The sequence below is a fragment of the Schistocerca nitens genome, chromosome 7 (assembly GCF_023898315.1).
Source record: "Schistocerca nitens isolate TAMUIC-IGC-003100 chromosome 7, iqSchNite1.1, whole genome shotgun sequence".
In the NCBI taxonomy this organism is placed as follows: Eukaryota; Metazoa; Arthropoda; class Insecta; order Orthoptera; family Acrididae; genus Schistocerca; species Schistocerca nitens.
Window position 1 is genome coordinate 24,358,816 of NC_064620.1, and position 18,138 is coordinate 24,376,953.

The window sequence follows — 18,138 nt, forward strand, 5'->3', positions numbered from 1 at the left end:
GTATTTACCTTAATAGTGTTCAAAAGTCATCAAAAGTCAGCATGTTATAGTCTTAGGTGGAGATTTCAATTTACCAGATATAGACTGGGACACTCAGATGTTTAGGACGGGTGGTAGGGACAGAGCATCGAGTGACATTATACTGAGTGCACTATCCGAAAATTACTTCGAACAATTAAACAGAGAACCGACTCGTGGAGATAACATCTTGGACCTGCTGATAACAAACAGACCCGAACTTTTCGACTCTGTAAGTGCAGAACAGGGAATCAGTGATCATAAGGCCGTTGCAGCTTCCCTGAATATGGAAGTTAATATGAATATAAAAAAAGGGAGGAAGGTTTATCTGTTTATCAAGAGTAATAGAAGGCAGATTTCAGACTACCTAACAGATCAAAACGAAAATTTCTGTTCCGACACTGAAAATGTTGAGTGTTTATGGAAAAAGTTCAAGGCAATCGTAAAATGCGTTTTAGACAGGCACGTGCCGAGTAAAACTGTGAGGGACGGGAAAAACCCACCGTGGTACAACAACGAAGTCAGGAAACTACTGCGAAAGCAAAGAGAGCTTCACTCAAAGTTTAAACGCAGCCAAAACCTCTCAGACAAATTGAAGCTAAGCGATGTCAAAGTTAGCGTAAGGAGGGCTATGCGACAAGCGTTCAGTGAATTCGAAAGTAAAATTCTATGTACCGACTTGACAGAAAATCCTAGGAAGTTCTGGTCTTACGTTAAATCAGTAAGTGGCTCGAAACAGCATATCCAGACACTCGGGGATGATGATGGCATTGAAACAGAGGATGACACGCGTAAAGCTGAAATACTAAACACCTTTTTCCAAAGCTGTTTCACAGAGGAAGACCGCACTGCAGTTCCTTCTCTAAATCCTCGCACCAACGAAAAAATGGCTGACATCGAAATAAGTGTCCAAGGAATAGAAAAGCAACTGGAATCACTCAACAGAGGAAAGTCCACTGGACCTGACGGGATACCAATTCGATTCTACACAGAGTACGCGAAAGAACTTGCCCCCCTTCTAACAGCCGTGTACCGCAAGTCTCTAGAGGAACGTAGGGTTTCAAATGATTGGAAAAGAGCACAGGTAGTCCCAGTCTTCAAGAAGGGTCGTCGAGCAGATGCACAAAACTATAGACCCATATCTCTGACGTCGACCTGTTGTAGAATTTTAGAACATGTTTTTTGCTCGAGTATAATGTCGTTTTTGGAAACCCAGAATCTACTATGTAAGAATCAACATGGATTCCGGAAACAGCGATCGTGTGAGACCCAACTCGCGTTATTTGTTCATGAGACCCAGAAAATATTAGATACAGGCTCCCAGGTAGATGCTATTTTTCTTGACTTCCGGAAGGCGTTCGATACAGTTCCGCACTGTCGCCTGATAAACAAAGTAAGAGCCTACGGAATATCAGACCAGCTGTGTGGCTGGATTGAAGAGATTTTAGCAAACAGAACACAGCATGTTGTTATCAATGGAGAGACGTCTACAGACGTTAAAGTAACCTCTGGCGTGCCACAGGGGAGGGTTATGGGACCATTGCTTTTCACAATATATATAAATGACCTAGTAGATAGTGTCGATAGTTCCATGCGGCTTTTCGCGGATGATGCTGTAGTATACAGAGAAGTTGCAGCATTAGAAAATTGTAGCGAAATGCAGGAAGATCTGCAGCGGATAAGGCACTTGGTGCAGGGAGTGGCAACTGTCCATTAACATAGACAAATGTAATGCATTGCGAATACATAGAAAGAAGGATCCTTTATTGTATGATTATATGATAGCGGAACAAACACTGGTAGCAGTTACTTCTGTAAAATATCTGGGAGTATGCGTTCGGAACGATTTGAAGTGGAACGATCGTATAAAATTAATTGTTGGTAAGGCGGGTACCAGGTTGAGATTCATTGGGAGAGTGCTTAGAAAATGTAGTCCATCAACAAAGGTGGTGGCTTACAAAACACTCGTTCGACCTATACTTGAGTATTGCTCATCAGTGTGGGATCCGTACCAGATCGGGTTGACGGAGGAGATAGAGAAGATCCAAAGAAGAGCGGCGCGTTTCATCACAGGGTTATTTGGTAACCGTGATAGCGTTACGGAGATGTTTAATAAACTCAAGTGGCAGACTCTGCAAGAGAGGCGCTCTGCATCGCGGTGTAGCTTGCTCGCCAGGTTTCGAGAGGGTGCGTTTCTGGATGAGGTATCGAATATATTGCTTCCCCCTACTTATACCTCCCGAGGAGATCACGAATGTAAAATTAGAGAGATTAGAGCGCGCACGGAGGCTTTCAGACAGTCGTTCTTCCCGCGAACCATACGCGACTGGAACAGGAAAGGGAGGTAATGACAGTGGCACGTAAAGTGCCCTCCGCCACACATCGTTGGGTGGCTTGCGGAGTATAAATGTAGATGTAGATGTAGATGTAGATATATATATCTATCAGTTCATGACATCCATCTTTACAAATTTCCTTTTTTTGGCGGACACACGTCCACATCGTCCGTTCTCGAAATTCTGACATCTCTCTCTCCACATCCACCACTGCTGGCCGCTCGCCTCCAACTGCCCAACGCTACGCGCTGTTCACATCCGGCTGCCCAATACTACACAAGCGAATATTCCAACAATGAGTTCAACGAGCCACAGACAGCTCACAGTGCAATTAGCGATTTTCATTCAGAGCACTACGTGGCGTTACCAACCTAAATAGCCTCCTCACAACAGTTGTAAAAAGCACTACAGAACTGAATGTCGCAGTCGCAAACCCTGTCAGCACAACAACACGAATGGACCTCCATAAACATGGCATTGTAAAGCGAACATGGGTCCCAAACGACTCACCGGTGGTGCAAATTCTCAACAGCAAATCGCAGTGCCGAAGCCATAACACGTGCATAATGGGGCCATGGACGAATTTCATTTGGTCTGATGAAAATGTTTTACACCGTTTCCAACATGTGGCTGAGTTTACGTCCTAAGAGTTAAACTTGGTGGTGGTTCGGTGTTGATAGTAATAGCCACACTGTGGTGTTGCATGGCCCCCATTGGTTACTCTACAAAGCTGTATTACTGCCAAATATTATGTAACAATTTCGGCTGGTTAGTGCCATTGTTGTTATTGTGGTCTTCAGTCCTGAGACTGGTTTGATGCACCTCTCCATGCTACTCTGTCCTGTGCAAGCTTCTTCATCTCCCAGTACCTACTGCAACCTACATCCTTTTCAAGCTGCTTAGTGTATTCATCTCTTGGTTTCCCTCTACGACTTTTACCCTCCACGCTGCCCTCCAATACTAAATTGGTGATCCCTTGATAACTCAGAACATGTACTACCAACCGATCCCTTCTTCTAGTCAAGTTGTGCCAGAAACTTCTATTCTCCCTAATCCTATTCAAAACCTCCTCATTAGTTATGCGATCTACCCATCTAATCTTCAGCATTCTTCTGAGCTCCACAATTCGAAAGCTTCTATTCTCTTCTTGTCCAAACTATTTATTGTCCATGTTTCACTTCCATACATGGTCACACTCCTTACAAATACTTTCAGAAATACTTCCTGCCACTTAAATCTATATTCGATGTTAACAAATTTCTCTTCTTCAGAAACGCTTTCCTTGCCATTGTCAGTCTACATTTTATACCCTCTCTACTTCGACCATCATCAGTTATTTTGCTCCCCAAATAGCAAAACTCATTTACTGCTTTAAGTGTCTCATTTCCTAATCTAGTTCCCACAGCATCACCCGACTTAATTCGACTACATTCCATTATCCTCGTTTTGCTTCTGTTGATGTTCATCTTGTATCCTCCTTTCAAGACACTATCGATTCCGTTCAAATGCTGTTCCAAGTCCTTTGCTGTCTCTGACAGAATTACAATGTCATCGACAAACCTCAACGTTTTTATTACTTCTCCACGGATTTTAATACCTACTCCGAATTTTTCTTTTGTTTCCTTCACTTGCTCAATATAAAGATTGAATAACATCGGGGTTGGTCCACAACCCTGTCTCACTCCCTTCCCAAGAACTGCTTCCCTTTCAAGCCCCTCGACTCTTATAACTGCCATCTGGTTTCTATATAAATTGTAAATAGCCTGTTGCTCCCTGTATTTTACTGCTGCCACCTTCAGAATTTGAAAGAGCGTATTCCAGTGAACATTGTCAAACGCTTTCTCTACGTCTACAAATGCTAGAAACGTAGGTTTCCCTATCCTTAATCTAGCTTCTAAGATAAGTCGTAGGGTCAGTATTGCCTCACGTGTTCGAATATTTCTACGGAATCCAAACTGATCTTCCCCAAAGTCGGCTTCTACTAGTTTTTCCATTCGTCTGTTAAGAATTCGCGTTCCATAACATGGAAAAATATTTGTTCCCCAATGCTGATGCCGTATTATAAGAGGATAGGACCTCTTCTAACAGAAGACTGAGGAGGTCGAAAACGAATTGACGCATCTCCCCCGGTTGTCACAGTCTCGAATCTCAATATTGTCGAGCCAATGTGGTCTACGATGGAGTGAAGTGTGCATGACTGCTTTTCACCTCAACCATCATTACCTGAACTTGACTCTACTTTGCGGTATGAATGGTACAACATTTCCTCGAAAAATATTCACGACTTGTATTGATTCATCCCGAGACTACTAGAAGCTGTTTTGAAGCCAAAGGTTGTCTACATCTTCATCTGTAATCCGCAACCCACCTTATGGTGTGTGGTGGAGGGTTCTTGGTGTAGTAGTGTCACTTCCTCTCTTGCCTGTTCCAGTCACGTATGGTTCGCTGGAAGAACGATTGCTGGTAAGATGCCGTGTGCGGTCGAATGTGTTTCATTTTATATTGTTGGTCTTCTCGCGAGGTACACGACTTCCTGCAGGAAGCTATAAATTAGAAGAATGCGTTCCCATAACTTTAACTGTAGACAATACTGTATCCAGAACGCCTCTCTTGCAGCATCTGCCACTGGACCTGGCTGAGCATTTCCGTCAACCTTTCGCGCTTACTAAACGAACCGCTAATGGAACGTAGTGTAAATGGATATGTCCGAAAGAACAGACACCATATCCATGTAAGTATATAGTTCTCGCAATACCGGCCATGACCTTCTTCTTGTGTGCGGATGCACACATACTACCCGAACTCTTACGGGACTTGGTAAGAATATCTTCCACGAGTAATGGGTGTGTGGGGTAGGGACACTACGATTGTAGTGTGTGGACATATACGGTGAGAATTTGGGTCTCGCGGGAGGCGTGCGCGAGATAGTCCCTGCAGTTTCACTATCCTCTGTGCCCTCGGTGGCTCAGATGTATAGAGCGTCTGCCATGGAAGCAGGAGACCCCGGGTTCGAGTCGGGACATATATGTCAACGCCCGTCTTTGAATTTCTTCACTACGTCTTTCTGTCCTATGCACAATGAGTGCCACACTAGCGAGCAGTATTAAAATACTGGTCGAACTAGTATTTTGTTGGCTACTTCGTTTGTTTACGGCGAAAATTTCCTGAGTATTCTTACAATGAATCTGTCTGGCAAATGCTTTCCTTACGCTTAATTTTATGTAGTCGCTCCACGTCCGATCGCTCTGTAAGCATACTCCTAAATATTTTATGGAATTAAATGTTCCCAGTGATTTTTCTGAAATTTTTAATCATAAAATAAAGGGACTTTCTGTGTACTTGCTTGTAATGCGTTAAATTAATTTCTGTTGGATGTCAGTTGCCACGTCCTGCAGTTCATCGCAATTTTCTTGTGTCACGACTTCTTCTTACCGATAGAGGTGGCACACAGGTTAGTACACTCGACTCGCATTCGAGAGGACGACGGTTTAATCCAAATACAGCCACGCAGACTTTGGTTTTCCGTGATTTACCTAAATCGATCCAGGCGAATGCCGGGATGTTTCCTATGAAAGGGCACGGCCCATTTCGTTCCCCTTCCTTGACACAATCCGAGCTTGTGCTCCGTCTGTAATGACCTCGATGTCAAAGTGACGTTTAACCCAATCATCCTTCATTCCTTCTTCCTTTGCGACTTCTCTGTATTTAACAGCATCTTCCGTGAAAAGCCTCATGAAACTTCCGACGTTACCTGCAGGATCATTATTTATACAGGGTGGTCCATTGAAAGTGACCGGGCCAAATATCTCACGAAATAAGCGTCAAACGAAAAAACTACAAAGAACGAAACTTGTCTAGCTTGAAGGGGGAACACAGATGGCGCCAGGCCCCCACAACCACACGAGTGGTCGACTGTGAAAAGCGGACAAATTGAATAGCTGGGCGGCGGCCATTAGAGTGGTAAACTGACGCGCGGAGTTCGAATGTTTATACATCGCTTTTGGTTATAAAATGCCTTCCCTTCAGTTAGTTCACAAACATAATGCCTCATTTAAATACGTTACTACAATATACTTTTTAATTTATGAACAAACAGCAACTAGTCACCGACTAGAGTGGCCGTGCGGTTCTAGGCGCTACAGTCTGGAGCCGGGCGAACGCTATGGTCGCAGGTTCGAATCCTTCCTCGGGCATGGATGTGCGTGATGTCCTTAGGTTAGTTAGGTTTAATTAGTTCTAAGTTCTAGGCGACTAATGACCTCAGCAGTTAAGTCGCATAGTGCTCAGAGCCATTTTTGAAGCAACTAGTCACTGTTTATGAATTTATCTTAGTACTACATGGAATCTGTCGTAGCTAAAAGTTATGTACTGGACCCCTAGCATTTTTCGTAGTTCATTTACGATAGATGTATGCAAAATGCATCAAAATATTCGAAGATTTGTCCAATATATTAATAGATATTTTCTGACTCTACCTTGCTTTAGATTTTATGACGGGAAGTGCGTTATATATATGGCATGGTGCTTTGGCAACTCACGACCAAATTATCAAGTTTCAACCTAACCTAGACCATGAAAACACTACCGATCAGCCAACTTTCTTCAAAATGATCAGAACGTATAAAATGGTATTCTGTCGGTCGGAAATCTTGCCTCCTGACAGTGTGTACCCATTTTTGTAATAGCTGTGGTTTTGAAAAAGGAAACCAGCAAATAGATGCACAGACATTATGCTAATACCGTGTTACAAAAACATTTATTAAGCAAGTGCACTGACATACAAAAAAACTTAAAATATACACATACGTGTGAAATGTAATATTCGTTCCTTTCTCGAATTTATTTGTACAATTAATCGCTGCACAACTCGTCACCATTGTACTTCTCTTGATTGGAGCGTACAGACAGTAGAATTACGAGTAACAAATACTGTATGTACGCACCAACAAATATACATCGTTGAATCAGGGTCTTCATAAACAACAATACTACACAACACATCAGACTACAACCACTATAATGGCGTCCAGCCGAAGGTTCAAATTATCCCGCGACTGCAGCGCCATCAGTGAGTCTAGTTATTTTTTACAAGGTCTTTGGATGGCGCTATGGTTGGTCCGCTAGACGGCGCTGCCATAGGTCTAACGGATATCAACTGCGCTTTTGTAAATAGGAATCCTCATTTTATTACATATTCGTGTAGTACGTAAAGAAATATGAATGTTGGACCACTTTCTTCGCTTTATGATAGATGGCGCTGTAATAGTCACAAACATATGGCTTACAATTTTAGACGAACATTTAGTAACAGGTAGGTTTTTTAAATTAAAATACAGAACGTAGGTACGTTTGAACATTTTATTTTGGTTGTTCCAATGTGATACATATACCTCTGTGAACTTATCATTTCTGAGAACGCACGCTGTTACAGCGTGATTACCTATAAATACCACATTAACGCAATAAATGCTCAAAATGATTTCCGTCAACCTCCATTCATTTGGCAATACGTGTAACGACATTCCTCTCAACAGCAAGTAGTTCGCCTTCCGTAATGTTCGCACATGCATTGACAATGCGATGAGGAATGTTGCCAGACGTTGTAGGTGTATCACGATATCAAATATCCTTCAACTTCCCCCCCAGAAAGAAATCCAGGGACGTCAGATCAAGTGATCGTGCGGGTCATGATACGGTGCTTCGACGACCAATCCACCTGTCATGAAATATGCTACTCAATACCGCTTCAACCGCACGCGAGCTGTGTGCCTGACATTCATCACGTTGGAAGTACATCGCCATTCTGTCATGCAGTGAAACATCTTGTAGTAACATAGGTAGAACATTACGTAGGAAATCACCATACATTGCGCCATTTAGATTGCCATCGATAAAATGGGGGCCAATTATTCTTGCTCCCGTAATGCCGCACCATATATTGACCCGCCAAGGTAGCTGATGTTCCACTTGTCACAGCCATCTGGATTTTCCGTTGCTCAATAGTGCATATTATACCGCTCTTGGTGAATGACGCTTCGTCGCTAAATAGAACGCGTGCAAAAAATCTGTCATCGTCCCGTAATTTCTCTTGTGCCAGTAGAAGAACTGTACACGACGTTCAAAGTCGTCGCCATGCAATTCCTGGTGCATAGAAATATGGTACGGGTGCAGTCGATGTAGATGTAGCATTCTCAAGGCCGGCGTTTCTGTGATTCCCGATTCTCGCGCAATTTGTCTGCTACTGATGTGCGGATTAGCCGCGACAGCAGCTAAAACACTTACTTGGGCATCATCATTTGTTGCAGGTCGTGGTTGACGTTTCACATGTGGCTGAACACTTCCTGTTTCCTTAACTAACGTAACTATCCGGCGAACGGTCCGGACACTTGGATGATGTTGTCCAGGATACCGAGCAGCATACATTGCACACGCCCGTTGTGCATTTGGTCATAATAGCGTACATCAACACGATATCAACCCTTTCCGCAATTGGTAAACGGTCCATTTTACCACGAGTAACGTATCAGGAAGCAAATACCGTCCGCACTGGCGGAATGTTACGTGATACCACGTACTTATACGTTTGTGACTATTATAGTGCCATTTATCACGAAGCGAAAAGGTGGTACAACTAAAACATTCATATTTCTTTACGTACTACACGAATATGTAATAAAAAATGGGGCTTCCTATTTTAAAAAAACCCAGTTGATATCCGTTTGACCTATGGCAGCGCCATCTAGCGGGCCAACCATAGCGCCATCTGGTTTCCCCCTTCACGCTAGACGAGTTTCGTTCGTTGTAGTTTTTTTCGTTGGTGCTTATTTCATGAGATATTTTGCCCGGTCACCATCAATGGACCACCGTGTATATTGTGAAAATTGATGGTCCAATAACACTCCTCTGGCGCACTCCCGAAACTGCATTTACATCTGTCTGTTCAGAATGTCATTTTGTGTTCTATTTGATAAAAGCGCTTCAATCTAGTCACACAGATGGTGTGATATTCCATGCGCATCCATGCGCATCAGTCGTATCGAATGCCTTCCGGAGGTGAGGGAACGTATGTATCTACTGCTTTCTGCGTCTCGCGGAGGAGCAGAGGCAGATGGATTACAGACGATCATTGTTTTCGAAACCCATGTTGGCGCCATCAAATTGGACACTGTAATGCGTTGGGTCTTTTGTGTTTCCATACCTTTGTCACTCCTTGTAAGTTTGAATGTACGTAACCTGCGTATTTGTGTGTGTGGGATTGGGTGTTGGTGTGTTCGTGTATATTATTTGTTCCTGTCATTGTGTCAGTAAATACGAGGGTTGTTTTTTAAGTAAGGGCCGCTTTTATTTTTAAAAAAAGGTACAAATACTTTTGTAAAAAAAACTTTTATTTTCTGATTCTACACAATTTTACCAATTTTTCTACATAATTGCCTTGTTTATTTAAGCACTTGTCATACCGTACAACTAAGTTTTTAATTCCCTCTTCAAAGAATTCGGCCGCCTGCTCTCACAGCCAAGAGTTCACGGCCGCTTTCACTTCATTGTAGTCACTGAAGCGCTGCCCGCCAAGATGGGGTTTCAGGTATCGGAAAAGGTGAAAATCGCTAGGAGCAAGGTCGGGGCTGTATGGTGCATGGTCCAAAACTTCCCAGGCAAAAGAATCAATCAAATCCCGAGTCTTTTGAGAGGTGTGAGGCCTAGCGTTATCGTGCAGGAGCAAAACTCCTTTTGTCAGCATGCCGCGCCTTGTGGTTTGAATTGCTCTGCGGAGCTTCTTTAGAGTTGCACAGTAGGCATCTGAGTTGATTGTCGTTCCTCGTGGTATAAAGTCCACTAGCAAAACACCACTCCGGTCCCAGAACACAGTTCCCATAATCTTGCGCTTTGACAGCGTCTGTTTGGCTTTGACCTTGCCGGGTGAGGGTGTGTGTCGCCATTCCATCGATTGTCGCTTGCTTTCGGGAGTGATATGGGATACCCATGTTTCATCTCCAGTGACAATTTGACTCAACATGTCATCCCCTTCGTCCTCGTAACGAATCAAAAAGTCCAATGAAGCGGCAAATCTATTCCCTTTGTGGTCCTCTGTGAAGAGCCTGGGTACCCACCGAGAACACAGTTTCTTAAAGTTTAGGTTTTCAGATACAATTTTGTACAAAATCGATCTTGAAACTTGTGGAAATTCCAAAGAAAGAGTGGAAATTGTGAATCTTCTGTCCTCACGAATCTTTGTTTCGACTGCAGCCACCAAATCATCAGTGATCACAGAGGGCCGGCCTGAGCATTCTTCGCCATGGACGACGGCCATTTTCAAACTCTCTAACCCATTGAGGCACTTTACCTTCACTCATTACATTCCAGCCATAAACTTCTGTTAACTGACGATGAATTTCTGTAGCTGATAGGCTTCTCGCGGTCAAAAAACGTATCACTGACCGTATCTCACACGCGGCGGACGATTCAATAATGGTAAACATTATAAAGTAGCACAGCGATGCGTACACGTCAGCTACAGAACTGCAACTTGCATCAGTGTGAACGGGAAGGATGCCGGCAAGTGGCGCGGTGGCTTGTTGCGCTGTCCGCGCGAACTACGGGACTATACGCGCGAACGGCCCTTAATTAAAAAACAACCCTCGTAAATATAAAACTGTTCAGGTAGTTTCTCTTGTACGTGTCGCCAATAGATAGAAAAGCTGCCGGGATCGACTTAGTCTTCCTCACGCTGGATATCGGAAACAAAGTGTTGGGTGTCGCCAGTACATGTTGAAACACCGGCACAAACTCGTTGCATTTCGTAAAGGATACTTTCAGTATCTCCCGTGGTACCATGATGCAGAGACTTTACGTCACGCAACACTTCAGAACGTAGATCAGTAACATCGCTTTGGACGACATGTGTCCATAGTTCGCAGGAAGAAGCTGTTGCCTCTTTTTTACCAATCTGTAAAAACACGTCTAGGACCAGAGCGTCTCCTTAGGCCCATCCACTCTGCTGCAGGCCCAAGTACGTGGTGCGCGAGAGCCGGGTCTCCTACAAGGTGTACATGTGGCTGGTGGTGAGGCGCTTCAGCCGCAGCGACGTGGGCACCTACAACTGCGTCGCCACCAACTCGCTGGGCCGCGGAGAGGGCACTCTGCGGCTCTACGGTGAGTACTGTCACAGGCTAAAGCACCGGCAGTCGTCACGCGTAGTTTAATAAAATATTGTATATAACAGGCTTCATCGCAGAAAAAGCATATTAACCCATAAATGGTGACCGGTTTTGACTCGATGTGGATCACCTCTGCACCATACTCCAGTGACGACGTTTGGAGACGACGGCTCGGAGAAGGAACTGTGCATGCCATCCACTGATGTCACTAACTTAAGCGGATATCCACAGATCCTGCTGCGTGCCATCGTCTCCACACGTCGACACAGCAGTATGATATGAAGATGACCCTCATCGGGTCGAAACCAGTCACCACTTACGAATGTGTTCTATACAGTATTTTATTACTGTTTCATTGTGATCGCTGCTATTCCCTAGATGTTTGCAAAGACTATTGTAAGTACTTAAGTTTAACTGCTCGCTTTAGCACTGCTGGGTGCATATTTGCATTTTCGTCAGCAAATGGTATGGAAAGCCGAAAAATGTACATAGGAGCTCTCGTTTTTGATTCACATTCTTCGCTACTCTCAACCTTTTCAGCTGCTTCAGGTTGAACTCGTTTTCATTTGACACACCACAAGATGAACAACATCATGTTGCGGATGCGACAAATGTTCTGAATTTTTCTTAAAATTTTAAAGAAGTTATGATAGTCTTTCAATTTCAATATCGCATTTACAGGGTGTTTCAAAAATGACCGGTATATTTGAAACGGCAATAAAAAGTAAACGAGCAGCGATAGAAATACACCGTTTGTTGCAATATGCTTGGGACAACAGTACATTTTCAGGCAGACAAACTTTCGAAATTACAGTAGTTACAATTGTCAACAACAGATGGCGCTGCGGTCTCGGAAACTCTATAGTACGATATTTTCCACATATCCACCATGCGTAGCAATAATATGGCGTAGTCTCTGAATGAAATTACCCGAAACCTTTGACAACGTGTCTGGCGGAATGGCTTCATATGCAAATGAGATGTACTGCTTCCGCTGTTCAATTGTTTCTGGATTCTGGCGGTACACCTGGCCTTTCAAGTGTCCCCACAGAAAGAAGTCACAGGGGTTCATGTCTGGCGAATAGGGAGGCCAATCCACGCCGCCTCCTGTATGTTTCGGATAGCCCAAAGCAATCACACGATCATCGAAATATTCATTCAGGAAATTAAAGACGTCGGCCGTGCGATGTGGCCGGGCACCATCTTGCATAAACCACGAGGTGTTCGCAGTGTCGTCTAAGGCAGTTTGTATCGCCACAAATTCACGAAGAATGTCCAGATAGCGTGATGCAGTAATCGTTTCGGATCTGAAAAATGGGCCAATGATTCCTTTGGAAGAAATGGCGGCCCAGACCAGTACTTTTTGAGGATGCAGGGACGATGGGACTGCAACATGGGGCTTTTCGGTTCCCCATATGCGCCAGTTCTGTTTATTGACGAAGCCGTCCAGGTAAAAATAAGCTTCGTCAGTAAACCAAATGCTGCCCACATGCATATCGCCGTCATCAATCCTGTGCACTATATCGTTAGCGAATGTCTCTCGTGCAGCAATGGTAGCGGCGCTGAGGGGTTGCCGCGTTTGAATTTTGTATGGATAGAGGTGTAAACTCTGGCGCATGAGACGATACGTGGACGTTGGCGTCATTTGGACCGCAGTTGCAACACGGCGAACGGAAACCCGAGGCCGCTGTTGGATCACCTGCTGCACTAGCTGCGCGTTGCCCTCTGTGGATGCCGTACGCGGTCGCCCTACCTTTCCAGCACGTTCATCCGTCACATTCCCAGTCCGTTGAAATTTTTCAAACAGATCCTTTATTGTATCGCTTTTCGGTCCTTTGGTTACATTAAACCTCCGTTAAAAACTTCGTCTTGTTGCAACAACACTGTGTTCTAGGCGGTGGAATTCCAACACCAGAAAAATCCTCTGTTCTAAGGAATAAACCATGTTGTCTACAGCACACGTGCACGTTGTGAACAGCACACGCTTACAGCAGAAAGACGACGTACAGAATGGCGCACCCACAGACTGCGTTGTCGTCTATATCTTTCACATCACTTGCAGCGCCATCTGTTGTTGAAAATTGTAACTACTGTAATTTCGAAAGTTTGTCCGCCTGAAAATGTACTGTTGTCCCAAGCATATTGCAACAAACGGTGTATCTCTATCGCTGCTCGTTTAGTTTTTATTGCCGTTTCTAATATACCGGTCATTTTTGAAACACCCTGTACATGAGACAATGAAAATATGATGACTAGCTAGTTTCGGTTATAAGTAATAGCCATCTTGAGACCATGCACTTATTAAATGATGGTTGAACACACAATGATTGCACAAATACCAGTCGTCATGCAGTGACACGCATTCGTGTGGAAAGCTACATGAATTAATAATTTGGTGGTATCAGAAACAACAAAAGTCAGACACATTGTATACCATACTCCTGAAAGACGCAGGTTGAACGAATCGGTTGTCTCAGTAAAAACCATAACTCGTGTTATGTTCTGGCATTAAATGGGGTCATTCAGGTCAGTCGGGCTGCACACACAAGCATTTTACTTCGTTGTCGACGAGTTACCTGATTTAAGGATATCCGTTTATATACACTCCTGGAAATTGAAATAAGAACACCGTGAATTCATTGTCCCAGGTAGGGGAAACTTTATTGACACATTCCTGGGGTCAGATACATCACATGATCACACTGACAGAACCACAGGCACATAGACACAGGCAACAGAGCATGCACAATGTCGGCACTAGTACAGTGTATATCCACTTTTCGCAGCAATGCAGGCTGCTATTCTCCCATGGAGACGATCGTAGAGATGCTGGATGTAGTCCTGTGGAACGGCTTGCCATGCCATTTCCACCTGGCGCCTCAGTTGGACCAGCGTTCGTGCTGGACGTGCAGACCGCGTGAGACGACGCTTCATCCAGTCCCAAACATGCTCAATGGGGGACAGATCCGGAGATCTTGCTGGCCAGGGTAGTTGACTTACACCTTCTAGAGCACGTTGGGTGGCACGGGATACACGCGGACTTGCATTGTCCTGTTGGAACAGCAAGTTCCCTTGCCGGTCTAGGAATGGTAGAACGATGGGTTCGATGACGGTTTGGATGTACCGTGCACTATTCAGTGTCCCCTCGACGATCACCAGTGGTGTACGGCCAGTGTAGGAGATCGCTCCCCACACCATGATGCCGGGTGTTGGCCCTGTGTGCCTCGGTTGTATGCAGTTCTGATTGTGGCGCTCACCTCCACGGCGCCAAACACGCATACGACCATCATTGGCACCAAGGCAGAAGCGACTCTCATCGCTGAAGACGACACGTCTCCATTCGTCCCTCCATTCACGCCTGTCGCGACACCACTGGAGGCGGGCTGCACGATGTTGGGACGTGAGCGGAAGATGGCCTAACGGTGTGCGGGACCGTAGCCCAGCTTCATGGAGACGGTTGCGAATGGTCCTCGCCGATACCCCAGGAGCAACAGTGTCGCTAATTTGCTGGGAAGTGGCGGTGCGGTCCCCTACGGCACTGCGTAGGATCCTACGGTCTTGGCGTGCATCCGTGCGTCGCTGCGGTCCGGTCCCAGGTCGACGGGCACGTGCACCTTCCGTTGACCACTGGCGACAACATCGATGTACTGTGGAGACCTCACGCCCCACGTGTTGAGCAATTCGGCGGTACGTCCACCCGGCCTCCCGCATGCCCACTATACGCCCTCGCTCAAAGTCCGTCAACTGCACATACGGTTCACGTCCACGCTGTCGCGGCATGCTACCAGTGTTAAAGACTGCGATGGAGCTCCGTATGCCACGGCAAACTGGCTGACACTGACGGCGGCGGTGCACAAATGCTGCGCAGCTAGCGCCATTCGACGGCCAACACCGCGGTTCCTGGTGTGTCCGCTGTGCCGTGCGTGTGATCATTGCTTGTACAGCCCTCTCGCAGTGTCTGGAGCAAGTATGGTGGGTCTGACACACCGGTGTCAATGTGTTCTTTTTTCCATTTCCAGGAGTGTATTAAATGCTGGTTGAACACACTATGATTGCACCAATAATAGTGGTCATGCAGTGACACGCATTCGTGTGGAAAGCTACATGAATAAGTAATTTGGTGATATCAGGAACAACAAAAGTCAGACACATTGTATACCATACTCCCGAAAGACGCATGTTGAACGAATCGGTTGTCTCAGTAAAAACCATAACTCCTGTTACGTTCTGGCATTAAATGGGGTCATTCAGGTCAGTCGGGCTGCACACACAAGCATTTTATTTCGTTGTCGACGAGTTACCTGATTTAAGGATATCCGATTATATATATCATAATTCACCATAGTCTTATCTACCAGGCTGTAGAATAATTGTCAGCTTTTGTGCCGTTGTATAATTTTTTTTCTTTTCTTTTAGGTGAACATGTCTTTCATATACAAGGTGTGCAACTCTTCTTCCGCCGTTTGCCGATATGTGGCGGCAACCGTAAGTAGCGGTCGAAAGAAATAAATCGCAGACGTCAGGCACTTAGCTTGGACCTCGGCCAACATAACCTCATTCAAACATTAGTCGATTTGTGTCTGCATCATAAAGTTGTTCTTGATTGAAACTGTCAGTTTACGAGCCTAATTCTCGTCATTTACGGGAGGTGTTACTGTTTTCTTTCAATATAAAGAGAACAGCAGCTGAGTATCATCGAATGCTCTCAAGTACGAATGGTAATGACGCTAATAGTGAAAGAACGTGTCATGAGTGGTTTTAACGCTTTAAGAACGGTGATTTTAACGTCGTAGACCGGCATAATGGTGGAAGAGAGAATGTTTTAGAAGATGCAGAACTAGAGACCTTGCTAAGTGAAAACTCGCATCAAACTCAAGAAGAATTCATCAATAAACACTTCCGGGCTATGTTGCCGTAGTCGATATGTAAAACTTCTTCTCCCTGACGTTTCGTTCTCACTACGGAGAACATCTTCGGAGGTGAGTCAACGACTGGCTGCTAGGAGCTGGGGCCGCCGCTTATATGGATATCGTAGAGGGCGCCACAGCACGTCACGTGGCGTCGATGTGCAGCTATCTCTGGCTATCGTCTGTTCTCTCGATTGCAGGCAATCGACTGTCACGTGATTGATGCAACGTCGACCGCCATATCTTATCCAATTTTAATCCTTCTTCTTTACGATTAAAATTGTATTGATGTTTGTGGATTTCAATTGCCTCTCTATACATACGTGTATAATAATGCGACGTCCTCGCTAGCACGCTTGTTTCACCAAATTTTATTTCGTGATCTCCATCCTTAAAAACATGTTCCGTTACTGCCGATTTGTCGATATGTCCCAAGCGACAGTTTCTTTTCATCCATAATATCACGGATCGCATTGGGAAAGTACTAGCCAAGTTTCACGTAGAGACGATTTTCAGACCTACTAAGAAAATTAGTGAATGCCTAAGATCAACAAAAGATGCTCGTCACCCCCTAGCCACCCAAGGGGTATATAAAATTCCGTGCAGTTGTGGCAGGATTTACATAGGAACTACAAAAAGAAGCATCAATACACGGTTGACGGAGCACAAAAGAAACTGTCGCTTGGGACATATCGACAAATCGGCAGTAACGGAACATGTTTTTAAGGATGGAGATCACGAAATAAAATTTGGTGAAACAAGCGTGCTAGCGAGGACGTCGCATTATTATACACGTATGTATAGAGAGGCAATTGAATTCCACAAACATCAATACAATTTTAATCGTAAAGAAGAAGAATTAAAACTGGATAAGATATGGCGGTCGACGTTGCATCAATCACGTGACAATCGATTGCCTGCAATCGAGAGAACAGACGATAGCCAGAGATAGCTGCACATCGACGCCACGTGACGTGCGGTGGCGCCCTCTACGATATCCATATAAGCGGCGGCCCCAGCTCCTAGCAGCCAGTCGTTGACTCACCTCCGAAGATGTTCTCCGTAGTGAGAACGAAACGTCAGGGAGAAGAAGTTTTACAGATTGACCACGGCAACTTAGCCCGGAGGTGTTTATTGATGAAGACGCCGGCCGTGAAAGCCTACATGGAATGATTCAAGAAGAATTGGCACTATTAGTGGGAGTGACACAGCAAGCCATTTCAAAACGTCTCAGGGCTATGGGCATGATTCAGTAAGAAGGAACTTGGGTCCCGTGTGAGCTGAAACCAAGAGACTTTCAATGGCATCTGTGTGTTTGTGAACAGTTGCTTCAGAGGCAAAAACGGAAGGGTTTCCTGCATCGCGTTGTGACTGGGAACGAAAAATGGGTTCATTACGATAACCCTAAACACAAAAATTCATGGAGATATCCCGGCCATGCTTCCACTTCGATGGCCAGACCGAATATTCACGGCTCTAAGATCATGCTCTGCATTAGGTAGGACCAGCTCGGCGTCGTGTACTAGTGGGTGTTAAAACCAAGTGAAACAACCACTGGTGCTCGTTATCGAACGCAATTAATGCGTCTGAGCAGAGCATTAAAAGACAAACAGCCGCAATACAGCGAGAGGCACGATAAAGTCATTTTGAAGCACTGCAGCGCTCGAACCCACGCTGCATAAGAGGTCAAAACGTACTTGGAAACGGTAAAATGGCAAGTCC

The 18,138-nt window shown here is 44.9% G+C and overlaps 1 protein-coding gene across 1 annotated transcript in view; it reads left to right on the forward strand.

Annotated features, from left to right (window-relative positions):
* Positions 1-18,138, forward strand: part of LOC126195239 (lachesin-like) — a 365,145-nt gene that overhangs the window by 319,991 nt on the left and 27,016 nt on the right. Inside the window, exon 7 of the mRNA XM_049933767.1 lies at positions 11,356-11,504. Coding sequence (XP_049789724.1) covers positions 11,356-11,504 — 149 coding nt within the window. The remainder of the gene's footprint in view (positions 1-11,355; positions 11,505-18,138) is intronic.